At 44.0% G+C, this 13,444-nt stretch overlaps 2 protein-coding genes across 7 annotated transcripts in view; one reads left to right on the top strand and one right to left on the bottom strand.

Annotated features, from left to right (window-relative positions):
* Positions 1 to 13,444, bottom strand: part of cobl (cordon-bleu WH2 repeat protein) — a 63,246-nt gene that overhangs the window by 47,105 nt on the left and 2,697 nt on the right. Inside the window, exon 1 of one of the 6 annotated variants that reach the window (XM_088997997.1) lies at positions 4,750 to 4,935. The exons of the other annotated variants lie outside the window; for them this stretch is intronic. Within the exon in view, the coding sequence (XP_088854123.1) occupies positions 4,750 to 4,751 (2 nt within the window). The 5' untranslated portion in view covers positions 4,752 to 4,935. Of the gene's footprint in view, positions 1 to 4,749; positions 4,936 to 13,444 lie in introns of those variants that run through there. 6 annotated transcript variants of the gene reach the window in all.
* LOC148896620 (C-C chemokine receptor type 2-like) overlaps positions 3,874 to 13,444 on the top strand; it is a 28,914-nt gene continuing 19,343 nt past the window's right edge. Inside the window, 1 exon segment of the mRNA XM_088998469.1 lies at positions 3,874 to 4,589. The gene's annotated coding sequence lies outside the window, so the exon portion shown is untranslated.

The raw sequence follows: 13,444 nt of genomic DNA, 5'->3' as shown, positions 1-13,444 counted from the left end.
TGTGTGCGATACTGACCGATAACACCCTCCCCCACCCCCCGATCTCCCCCGAGCTTTCATTTGACTCTTGACTGTAATATTGAATGCATAACCAAAATAATGACACAATTTGTATATTTACAGTAAAGTCTCATTATATCGATATCGGATATATCGATAGTCCCGGTTATATCGATACTATTTCTATGCACGCACGGAGAAAATTACATGCAAACAGGGTCGGATATATCGATAGTCCCGGTTATATCGATATTTTTTTGGACTCCCTTGAATATCGATATAACGAGACTTTACTGTATATTCAAAAAAATATTTGGACATTTGAAAAACAATCCCAATGATATGCCAATGAGATTGTGAATAAACACCAAGTAATGATTGATAGCCCTTCACATAAACATTTTAACACAAACATTGGGTGTACTCAGAGACATTTACCCAAAAAGCATAGGTGTTTCTATGCTGTTTTCAAAACCAGAATTTCCACGTAAAAACCAACAAAAAACCTGAATATGCTCCTATTCTCTCTTTAAAAAAAACTAAAAAGGACCCTTGGGGTACTCCTTTTCTAACCTGAATATTTTGTCATGTAAACACGTATCACATTCTCTCCATTGAAAGGAACATTAATTTGCTTTTGCACTGACTCAATCCGCAAAGAATATTTGTCTTTTGAGTACGGAAACAACGTGCAACTGGAGTTTTCAGTGCACAACCCACCGGAAATGCACAAGCAGAGATGACCATGTGTCAGAGATATGACAGTCAGACACTGTGGACAGAGACTCGGAACCAGAAAGATTGTCTCTACTGCCCTGGTGACACTCAGCCATAGGCGAGCACTACATTTTTGGGAGTGAGGAAGAAAAACAACTGTAGTGTGGTGAAAGACATGTATGTTTTAATTGACAGAAAGAAAATACCAAAATGGTGATCCAGAAAGTTATGTGTAAGTGGATTTGTATGAATGTTAGACCACATAAAGTGCCGCTGACACTTACTCATGCGCGTCGCAATTTCAAAAACGATTTCCCAATTGATTAAAATGAACAGACGTATTTACATGAGTAATTCTGTGTGCTTATGCGTGTAATGGGTTATTGCCAATGTTTTGGAAACCAGAATTTTGACAGCATATAAACATTGTCATGGATTATTCATGATATTTGAAAAAAACAGTTAATTTTAATCTTAAATGTGCAATCCCTGCATGTGCAGCACAATACCGCCATGAAGAAGTCACCACATGCGCATGTGCACTCGCATTTATTTGTACATGGGATTTTATTGCGATGTTTGGATGTTGTTATTTTACTTTATACCCCATAACTGCCCAGCCCGACAGTCAACAATATCAGTTGATTGAAGAAAGATTCTCAAAATGATGAAAGCATTGACAATGTAATTAATCGCTAACTAAAATTACATGCTTATTCAAACATAAGTGAAAAAAAACTTGTGACATGATAGAATCATACTTATGATAGAATAGATGATAGAATCATACTTAAAGGTTTCCTAACTGACATCAGAAAAACGTTTTATAGCATCTAAAATACCAAAAACACGCAGTATGATATTTTTATTCAAATGCAAAACACCAATAAAAATGACTTAAAGTGTCCAAAATCTGCAAAAAATTGAGCTGCGAATTGGGCATTTTCAGAAAGTCCCACCCGAGTTCGTGACGTCACGTCAAGAAGTCTTGCATTGTTGGAGAATCAAAACAATGGCTTCAGATTCGGAGAATATGCTTTCTTGTTACACATCCAGTTATGAATATGATTCAAATAGTTCTGAAGAGGAAAGCATATATGTTTGCAACCGATTAAAGAAGTTATTCCGTGCCATTTTGAGGCAACATTGGGGGGAAATGTCTCACCCAAAAAGAGGCAGAAAATGGCGACCTCCTTTGAGGAATTAATCAGCCCGTTTCCACAGGCTGATAAATTCCTTCCATGGAGCTTAGACGCCCTCTTCAGGCTCTTTCTGGTGCAACACAAGGTTGTAAGACCAAACAAGCATTGACGTGATGGAAGGACTGCTACAATGTGTCCTTTTTTTCGGTCAGGGGCGTTCCTTCAGTGACGTCACGTGCGGACTCGTCATCAACTCAAAACCAAGACTTCCGGAATATTCAGCGCGAGTCTTAAAACGTAAAATATAGTGTATATATTATATATATATATATATATAATATATATATAATAACATTAATATAATAATAAATTATATTTAAATTTAGGGAGAAATTTTATAAACAAATTCATGGTTGTGCTATGGGCTCACCAGTTTCACCCATAGTGGCTAATCTTTACATGGAAGAGATGGAGAAACAGGCCCTCACATCCTTCCCGGGGACAAAACCTAGATACTGGTTTAGATATGTGGACGATACTTTTGTCATAATTAAAAAACAAGAAATTCAATCCTTCACAGATCACCTCAACTCTGTAGACATCAACATTAAATTTACTCGTGAGGACATTAAAGAGAACCAACTCGCCTTCTTGGATTGTAAAGTAATTATAAAAGAGGACAGAGCGCTAAAAACAGAAGTCTTTAGGAAGGCTACGCACATTGACCAATACTTACTTTTTGACTCTAACCACCCTTTACAACACAAACTAGGAGTTATCAGAACCCTCCAGCATAGGGCTAAACTAATACCAACTAGCATTGAAGGTAGAGAAAAGGAGTCTAAACATATCAGGAGCGCACTCACTAACTGTGGGTACCCTCAGTGGTCATTTAACAAATGTCAGAAAGAAAGAATAGGGAATGAAACCAATAATTCTCAAGATACAAAAAGGAGAGGAGTAGCAGTACCTTACATTGCAGGAGTTTCTGAAAAATTACAAAGAGTCCTTTGGCAACATAAAATTCTAACCTATTTCAAACCGATAAACACGTTAAGGCAAAAATTAGTGCATCCAAAAGATAGGGTACCAAATGAAAAACAAAGTAATGTAGTTTATTCCATACATTGTAAGAATGAAAATTGTAAAGAACAGTACATTGGGGAGACTCAACAAATTCTCAAAAAAAGACTTTATCAACATCGCAGGGATAATACAAGTGGGCCTCAATCGGCAGTACATTTGCACCTAAAAGCTAGCAACCACTCATTTGACGACAATGAGGTTAAAATCTTAGCGAAAGAACATAGATGATTTGAAAGGGGGGTAAAAGAAGCGATTCTTATAAAACAACAAAATCCTTCTTTAAACCGGTCTGGTGGGGTGAGGTTCAATTTGGATCGTTCATACAATAGCCTGCTCAGGCAAAACAGGTTAGGCAACATTCGTTATGCTGATGAGGTGATACCGGTGGGAGTGGGGGAAATAGGCCAGTCGTTAGTCAGGAATGTAGGAACAATCAGTGGGGCAACAGGGAGGGGTCCTCTGCTCCCCCCAACCTGAGAGTAGTGACCTATCATAGCTGTGTCCGGCGCCGCCATGCCTGGACATTAGGGATATATAAATAGGGCCGATACGACCAGTCAGACTTTAGTTCGCTGACGAAGCCTCTTGGATAGGAGGCGAAACGTCCGAAACCTTCAAAATTGTACAGATGACGTCTGAAGAAACCTTCTCATCGATGGACCACTCCTGTACGACTGAGAGCTTACACAGACGTATAATATATATATTATATAAGTATATAAGGGCGGCCCGGTCGTCGAGTGGTTAGCACACCGGCTTCACAGTGCAGAGGTCGCCGGTTCGCGTCCCGGTCCGGCCTCCCTGTGTGGAGTTTGCATGTTCTCCCCGGACATATATATGTATGTATGTATATATATATATATATATATATATATATATATATATATATATATATATATATATATATATATATATATATATATATATATATATATATATATATCCCCGAAGACGTCGGTTGTCCTTTAATACTTTTAATACCACCACAATTGTGACAATAATGTGAGATCATTTTAGTTTGCAATGTAGCTAATCAGAATCAGAATCATCTTTATTGCCAAGTATGTAGAACACACAAGGAATTTGTTTCCGGTAGAACACGCTGCACTAGTATCGTCGTCAAAAAAAACTGCTAAGTGGCACTATACAGTTCCATTTTGCCGACTGTTGAAAGAGTTCAAAGAGTTCAAAGAGTTAATGGCTTGGGGGAAGAAGCTGTTTAAATGTCTGCTGGATTTGGTGCGCATGGATCGGTAGCGCCTGCCTGAGGGGAGTAGCTGGAAAAGGTGGTGGGCAGAGTGCGGAGGGCCCAGTAGGATTTTCAGCGCCCTAGTTTGGATTCTTGCAGTGTGCAAGTCCTCGAGAGTGGGTAGGGCGGTGCCAATGATTTTTTCCGCCGTCCTAACTGTCCGTCGAAGTTGGATTTTGTCCATTTTTGTGGCGGCCCCGAACCAAACGGTGATGGAAGAACACAGGATGGATTCGATGACAGCCGTGTAGAAATGTTGCAGCACCTCCTGTGGCAGGCCACGCTTCTTTAGCAGCCTCAGGAAGTACATTCTCTGTTGGGCCTTTTTCAGGATAGAGTTGGTGTTGACCTCCCACTTCATGTCCTGGGAGACTGTGATTCCCAGGAACTTGAAGGTAGTTTGTATGCTTTGGAAAATCGGTTGTTTGGAAAATCATAAACCTGTACTTCCCACTGATTTTCCAGAAACAAAACACAAATGCTATTTTATAACTCTGCATACCTCATCCCAGTCTCAACACAAGATAGATAACAATAGGCAAACAATGCACTTACATCAAGAGTCCGCGTGTTGATTAAATGTTCCACAATTGTTGACGACCCAACTGTTTATATGTCCAGGTCCAAGGATTTTTCAGTCTCATGATATGTGTCTGTGTGCGAGTGTGTGAGAGACTCAAATAGGTATCAATCAAGGAATTTCACTTCAGCAAAATGAAGAAAAAATTAGTACTATGTGAACAACCGGTGAGCAAGCGGACTCTGACCTTAAGTTAAACATTAATGGCAAAGTAAGACATCAACTAGATCATTACGCAAGTGTTTTACAATGATTTCAACATTACATACAACACGCTGTGGAATTTGAAGCAATGATTTAATTTTAATATTATGTGTAATAAGTCAGAATAGCGCATGAATGAAATAAAAAATTGGAATGCATGATGCAAGATAACAAAATCTTATTTACAGGTAACAAAGACGGTCATCCAATTCCAAACCAAAAAAAAAAAAATCAATCGGGGTGATAATGAACATAAGCAATGTGCCCTTTTAGAGGGGTTAAAGAAGTGGCAGACATTGGTGAAAGAAAATTATTCAAGAGAAGACTGATTTACCTTGGCAGACTTAAAAACACAGCTACACATGTATATCGATACATACACTTCAGAGGAATACTGTCAGACTGTGCATCATTTAGTTTTAACCTGCTTTTCATGTATTGGACACAATGCAAGTGACAAAACACACAAACAAATGCATGCAAACCTGCACGCGCGGGCACACGCACACACACACACACACACGCGCGCACACATGCACAAGCACACCCACAAGTACACAAACACACACAATCCAGCATGCTCATTGGGTGCCATGGAGAAGGCATCTCCATGGAAACCTCTGTACACCTTCACTACTTGACTGCTGAGATAAACAGAAGTGACCAAGCAGCACAGAGAAAAAAAATCCAAAGCAGTAACCTAATACACAATTTAATCAACAAATGTCACATGACCTGCTGCCATGTGGACTGATGCTCCTGTTGCCATGCCATGAAGGAAAAAACAAACAAACAAACAAACAAACAAACAAACAAACAAACCATCACCATAAATATAGTAACAGTACGACAGATGCAAAACCTAATTTGATTTAAATGGTAGTTGGGGTGCACAATATATGATTGCCACTAATAAATAATAAGCAGTCTGCCCAGAGAACTTTTCCAAGATACTTTTTTGCCAATTTAATTTATTGAAGTGTTAAGTACAGCAGGAACACGCCCGTAATTAACTCCCAAAACACCAAAAAGTTTTCATTTTTAGTTTAAAATGGTTTAGTTTAAACAGGATCTAGCTCCACATTGTGCTCCACGGTAGAATCCATCCCAAGCTCCTCCTTCCCCTGGGCAATCTGCCCGTATCCGGGACTTGACCGACCTTCAGGAGACCCACACTTTTCCAGGCTAGACCCTCGCTTTTGCGAGAGGATCACACCCAGTGCAGGCCCGGAAGGGCCCTCCCCTGATTTTTGTTTCAGGAGGTTTGTGAGGGTGTGGAGCAACAACCCTGCTCCCCTCCGTTGTGGTGGGGCGAGTGCTGGGAGCCTCACTTTCCAATGAGCCCACCTCCTTCTCCTCCGGCTGGGGGGCATTTAGCTGCGTCGAGGGCCCAAGAGCCCCGGCGCCCCCCCCCCCCCCCCCTCGCTCCACTCGGAGGCATCCCACAACCCAAGGTGCGTGCACTCCTGCTCTCGTCATCATCTATTCGCCTCCTCCCTCTTAATTCATTGGTGGATTACTGTTATCTGATGCACGCCCCCACCCAATGTATAGAATGCCCAAAGGATTTCCAAAAATACTCATTGCAATCCACTCAACCCCACAAACAAGCACACTGGACAGGTGGGGCACCTGTCGGTGACAGACAGAGGTCTGTGGGTTACGAGATCTGGTAAGAGTATTCTTAACAGTACTTTTTTGTACTGAAAAATACTAAATCCAATATGAGGATGAGCATTAACAAAAAATTGAACAAAATTACATATTGGATCAAGATGGCCCAATTCATATGTCAAAATAATATAAAATCTGTAGTTACAGTATATGGCACAATGGATGTTTTTAATTTCTTTTTTTTTAATATACGAAAATCAAAATACGATGGCACAGCTCTCTACTTGGGCACAGAAAGGATAACTTCATGTGTTCATCTAATGCATGGCTGGCTCCTAGTCTTGCCTGTGGCACAAGGAACTGGAGTTAGACGAGATGGTTTGCTCATGATTGTCAATCATTCTGTTTGCCCAAAACCATAATTTCATTGCAAGTAAGAAACAAGGCGGTAAAACGGTTGGTTGATTAATTTCTCCAAGAGACTAAGCAGAACTGTTAAGAGTGCAGCTTGCTGTAACTGCGGTCTTTTATAATTTAGCTTCCAGGCTAGTTTAGTAGCGGGTTTGGTATTCACACTGATTAACGTGTTTGAGTTACTGCACCTTCACAGTGTCCTGTGATGTGAAGGCACAACAGACAATATCCGAATGGGGGAGAAATTGGGGGAGAAATTGCCACACTTCTCCCTGTTTACAAAAAAAAACATGGGTATTTTGTGGAAGAGGGTTTATTTCACTCGCAACACTGCTCGCCATGCATGTTTTTGGAATGTGGGAGGAAACCAGAGGATTCGGAGAAAACCCACACGGGCCCAGGGAGAACATGCAAACTCCACACAGGGAGGCCGGGGCGGGACTCGAACTCACAACCTCTGCATTGTGAAGCCGGTGTGCTAACCACTCAAAAGGCCGCTACAGTAGAATACTGTACCATATGTGAAGCGCTTTGGACCGACCAAGGTATCCCCTAGGCCTGAGGCCGGTTACAATTGGGGGCTCGTCCGGGATTGTGGGCAGATTGGGAGCTGCTCCGAAGAGAACCTGTGCGTAAAGCTTCAGGGAAGACTGTAGTGCTGTCCGTTCTCCAGAGAGTAGAGGCTTCAGGGGCTAACGATGGCTCCCACAACTCCACGACGGGTATTGATTTTCAAGATCCAAAAGAGACTATTAGCTTTGAATGTCAATCAGCTACTAACTGTTGCCGGCGCAGTGGATGAGAGTGATACTGAGGACTTTGCGGCCCTTAGTGAACCAGAACTGTTTGATGTGATTATTGACTATGTCAGAGGTGACAAATTAAGACACATAGAAGATGAAGGCATGTCTCAACTCCTTCACCTCGATGACATGATCAGCGAGCTCCTAGATGCCCCGGAGGAACCTACTGGGGAAGGAGCTGACCTGAGAGGAGAAGTTGAGGTTCCATATCTTCCACCGAGAGACATCCACACACCGAGCAGGATCATCGGCAACAGTTCAGGTGGTGCTCCTCCTGAACATGCCGGTTTATCCTCCGGTATGGGGGAGCAGGTGGTGAAGTACACAGATGTAGCTGCTCTGTTTCCACGGAGGGAGTTCAAAATTTATGGTGGTCAGATTTCTGACACCGGGTCTGAACTGTCATACCATAGCCTGTGTAGACAAATGGATGAGGGACTACAAGAAGGGTTTAGCGAGTCTGAGGTTATCCGCACTGTGTCGAAGATAACTAAACCTGGAACATTCCGAGACATTCTAAGTGATACAGAGGGTCTTACAATGTCACAGTTAAAAACAATTTTACGATCACATATCAGAGATAAGAGCAGCTCTGAGCTCTTCAACGAACTCAGTACCGCTCAGCAGCGAGACAGTGAGTCCCCACAGCAATTTTTATATAGACTGATGGGTTTGAAGCAAAGAATTATGTTTGAATCACAACAACCACGTGCAGATTTTGGTTACGATCAAAAACTTGTCCAAGGTACATTTCTGCACACACACTATCAAGGGCTAAATGAGAAGAATTATCATGTCAGATGTGATCTCAAACAATTCCTTACCGATTTACAGGTTCGTGATGATGTCCTGTTAGAACAACTTACCAAGTCCACAAGTGAAGAGGCTGAGAGGGTGAAACGCCTCAGTACTGTGACTAAAAATCGATCTGTGAATGTCCATGCTGCTCAAACTAATCAAACTGACCAGATTAACCAGACCAAAGTTGACTCTGAATTACAGGCTAACCGTGCTGCCATTCTCGAGCTGACTGCACAAGTGACCGCACTGACCAAACACTTTGCCCAAGTTGTTAAACCTACAGAATCGGCGCCTCAGGTAGATCCAGGTCCGTCCTTGACTCGATCCTCGACGCAACCCCAGACACCAACGAATGAGACTAGGGGCAGGTGTCAGGCCTGTGTGCGGAAGAACATTAAGAGCTGCCCTCACTGTTTCATTTGTGGTCAGGAAGGACATAGAGCTGTGGGCTGTCTGCGAAGAAAGGCACTGGGAAACGGGGAAAGGTCACTGGAGTGAGGCTTCCAGTGATCAATGCCAATGATAAGCCTCCACTACAAAGCAACTTGGTTGAACCAGTAACATCCATAAGTCTGACGACGCAGTGTCAGTCAACATCAAAAAAAACATGTAGCACAACTAATTGGCAAGCGATGTATGGTCTCATGTGCACTCAATGGGGTCCCACTCCAAATGCTGCTTGACTCAGGGTCTCAAGTGACCGTGGTGAGTAGGGCGTGGGTAGAGGAAGCACTGCCCAACGTAACCATTCAGCCACTTTCATCCCTATTTCCGGACTAACCGTTTGGGGTATCTGCAGCGAATGGCACAGCGGTTCCCTTTGATGGATGGGTAAATGTGGGGTTGCAGATACGGAGTGGAAGCCATGGACATGCTGACATACAAGTGCCCATACTAATCAGTACGAGTTGTGTGAATTGTCCTCTCTTAGGAAGCAATGTGATTGCAGAAATGATCAAAGAGAATAATGAACAGGTGGACATTGGAGCCATACTGAAAGAAGCCATGAGTGTCAGTGAACGCACAGTAGAGACCTTGATTTCTGTGCTTCAGAAATCGGGCCCTGATCAGACATTCCTCCAGTACCCTGTGTGTGTTGGGAAGAAGGGACTCATTATTCCTGCGGGCAAGGTATGGGAGGTGAAGTGCAGAGTAAGAGCATGGGCCAAGGGGGGAACAATGCTATTTGAGCCCAGTATAGGGAACAGCTGCCCTGAGGGGCTAGAGCCGGTCTCCTCGTTAGTACATGTACCCAGTGGGCCGACAAAAATGGTAAAAATTCCCATTCAGAATGTTAGTAAACATGACATTTATCTTCCACAGAGAACTGTTCTCGGCTCAATTGAGGAAGTTACTGGGGTCGTGCCCTTTAAGGAGTGCTCTGACAATCCAAAGCCACTAAACAGTCCCACCGTTCAAAGCTGCGCGGCTCTGACCACAGACAAGTGGCATCCTCCGGTTGACTTGTCACATCTTAAAGAGGAAGAACAGGGGATTGCCAGAGACATGTTGTATGAAGAGTCAGATGTCTTTGCAAGAGGTGATGCTGATATAGGTTGCATTCCAAACCTGCAACTCAAGATCCAACTCACTGACAACACGCCGGTGCAAAAGCGTTACAATGCCATTCCAAAACCCCTTTATCAAGAGGTGAAAGACTATGTGCAAAACCTACTTCACCATGGTTGGATAAGAAAATCCACTTCAGCATACTCATCTCCTGTCGTCTGTGTTAGAAAAAAAGATAAAAGCTTGCGCCTGTGCGTTGACTTTAGGGAGCTAAATCGCAAAACTGTCCCTGATCGTCATCCACTCCCACGCATTCAAGATCTGCTAGATAACCTGGGGGGCTACTCTTGGTTCTCAATACTTGACCAAGGCAGCGCTTACCACCAGGGCTTTGTTGATGACAGTTCCAGGCATCTAACGGCTTTCAGCACCCCTTGGGGGCTGTACGAGTGGCTCCGTCTCCCATTTGGCCTAACTAATGCGCCAGCAGCCTTTCAAAGATGTATGGAGGACGTTCTTGATGGCCTGAGGGACGAATGCTGCTCTCCTTATCTGGATGACGTGCTCTGCTTTTCAAAATCATTTCATGAACACGTAGAGGACCTGAGGAAAGTGCTTAACCGGCTGCGGGAGCATGGCATAAAGCTACGTCCGAATAAATGTGAACTGTTCAGACGACAAGTGAGGTACTTGGGTCGTCTTGTGTCAAGTGATGGTGTCCGCATAGACCCTAAAGACCTGGAAGCCGTTTTGCAGTTAAAAGAGAGAGAACCACGCAATGTAGGGGAAGTCAGAGCGCTATTGGGGTTCTTGGGCTACTATAGATCCTTCGTACAGGACTTTGCCAGGATTGCACGGCCGCTGTTTAAACTGGTAGAGGGGGCCACTCAGCCTGACCAGAGGCCAGTTCACAACACTGCTGCACACCAAAGAAAAGTTACCAAATTAGGCCAGCTTCCCTCTGGTAACCCTGTTCAGTGGGGCTCCGAACACAGTGCTGTGGTCTCCCGCCTGGTAGATGTATTGACTGGTCCACCTATTTTAGCCTACCCAGACGTTAATCTACCCTTTGTGTTAAATACGGACGCATCCAATGAAGGTCTGGGGGCTGTGCTTTATCAGCAGCAGGGAGATAAACTTCGCGTTATTGCTTATGGATCCAGAACACTCTCACCTTCAGAGAAAAATTATCATCTCCATTCTGGAAAGCTTGAGTTTCTGGCGTTGAAGTGGGCAATCTGCGACAAATTTCGAGATTATCTCTACTATGCACCCACATTCACTGTGTACACGGACAATAACCCTCTCGCGTACGTTCTAAGCACGGCCAAACTCAATGCTGCCGGACATCGCTGGGTGGGTGAATTGGCGGATTTCCACTTCACAATAAAGTACAGGCCAGGCAAGGCGAATGCTGATGCCGACACACTGTCGCGTTATCCAGTTAAGCTGGAGGGACACACAGAGGAGTACACTGAAACTTTGCCCCCCGACGTGGTTTCCACCATATGGCAGGGGGACAAGCCTGTGGCTGAGGAGGATGTGCCATGGATGGCGGCGTTGCAACTCACCTCTGATGGTGAGGATTTTCTTCCGGTGACAGTCCCCGTTATCACTCCAGATGATATCAGAGCTGCTCAGGAAGAGGATGCGTCAATCTCTGAGGTAATGAATGACACTGAAGAGGAGGGGATGGAACCCCAATGACAAAGATAAAAGACAAATGGGACCAGAGGCAAGGAGACTAGTACACGAATGGAATAGACTGAAACTGGACAAGGGGATTTTATACAGACAGGCGGGGTAATGGAAACAGCTCGTTCTCCCTAGTAAGCTGAAGTCGACGGTGCTTAAACACCTGCATGATGACATGGGTCATGTTGGAGCTGACAAGGTGATCAACCTTGCAAGGCAGAGGTTCTATTGGCCATTCATGCAGCACGAAATAGAAAACTACATCATTCGCCAGTGTTCCTGCATTAAACAGAAACGCCCCACCATTCCGGAAAAAGCACCCATGGGCAACATCACTACTAGTGCCCCATTTGAGCTCATTTCGATTGATTATCTCCATCTGGAGCCAAGTAAAGGAGGCTATGAGTATATTCTAGTCCTGGTAGACCACTTTACTCGTTTTGCACAAGCCTACCCGACTAAGAGTAAGTCAGGCAAGGTTGCTGCTGAGAAAATCTTTAGTGATTTTATTCCACGGTTCGCTTATCCAGAGAGACTACATCATGATCAAGGTCGGGAGTTTGAAAACAGTCTATTCCAGCGGCTTCAACAGTTGTCTGGCATTGCGCATTCCCGAACCACCCCATACCATCCGCAGAGCAACCCTGTAGAACGTCTGAATAGAACATTGTTACAGATGCTACGCACTCTCCAAGAAGAAAGGAAAAGTGAGTGGAAAGACTATTTGCCTCATGTAGTTCATGCGTACAACTGTACAAGACATGAGTCCACTGGCTATTCACCGTTCTTCCTCCTCTATGGAAGGTCTCCCCGGTTGCCCATTGACTTAGTTTTTGGTCTGACAGCGGACGAAGAAGTAAAAAGCCGACAGGAATATGCACGTAAGTGGGCCTGTCGAATGCAAGATGCTTACAGAATTGCCTCCGAGAACAGTCAAAAGAGCGCTGAAAAAAGGAAGAAATACTATGACCGTGGTGTTAAAGGCATTGCACTCCAGCCAGGCGATCGTGTACTTGTCAGGAACCTATCTGAGAGGGGTGGACCTGGCAAGCTCCGGGCTTACTGGGAGGAAAAAGTCCACAGGGTCACTGAAAGAGTGGGAGATGGACCAGTGTACAAGGTTCAGGCAGAAAACGGAGACAAAACTACCCGTGTGTTGCACCGTAATCTCCTAATGTCTGTCAATGATTTGCCAGTTGAACAGCCAAATAAACAGGAAAAACAGCTAGACAGACAGGCAAAGAAGCAGAAAAAACAGCTAGACAGACAGGCTTATAGCAGGGAAGCAGTTGGGCAGGAGTCTGGATATTCAGATGAAGAGGAGGGATGTTCATACAATCTCCGACGGTTACCTGTGTATACAAGGAGGACAGGCAGTCATCAGGTGTCTCAACCTGAACCGCACAATTTAAGAGCTGTGGCATCAGAATTCCACGCCCAGGCACAAACTACGGAACCAGAGGATGGGCAGCAGCTAGAGGAAGCGTTTCCACTGGTCGTACCAGCATCATTACCAAAAACAACACCAGCTGACAGCCTGCCTGCTGAGGGAAGCCCGGAACAACTTGTAATGGATGATAATGAGGGTGATGCGGGAAGCCCGGAACAACTTGTAATGTATGATAATGAG

Source organism: Hippocampus bargibanti, linkage group LG06 (genome assembly GCF_051943395.1).
Source record: "Hippocampus bargibanti isolate YZ-2025 linkage group LG06, ASM5194339v1, whole genome shotgun sequence".
Lineage (NCBI taxonomy): Eukaryota > Metazoa > Chordata > Actinopteri > Syngnathiformes > Syngnathidae > Hippocampus > Hippocampus bargibanti.
The sequence above is the reverse complement of the archived record's forward strand: the minus strand, read 5'-3'. Positions and strand labels throughout refer to the sequence as shown.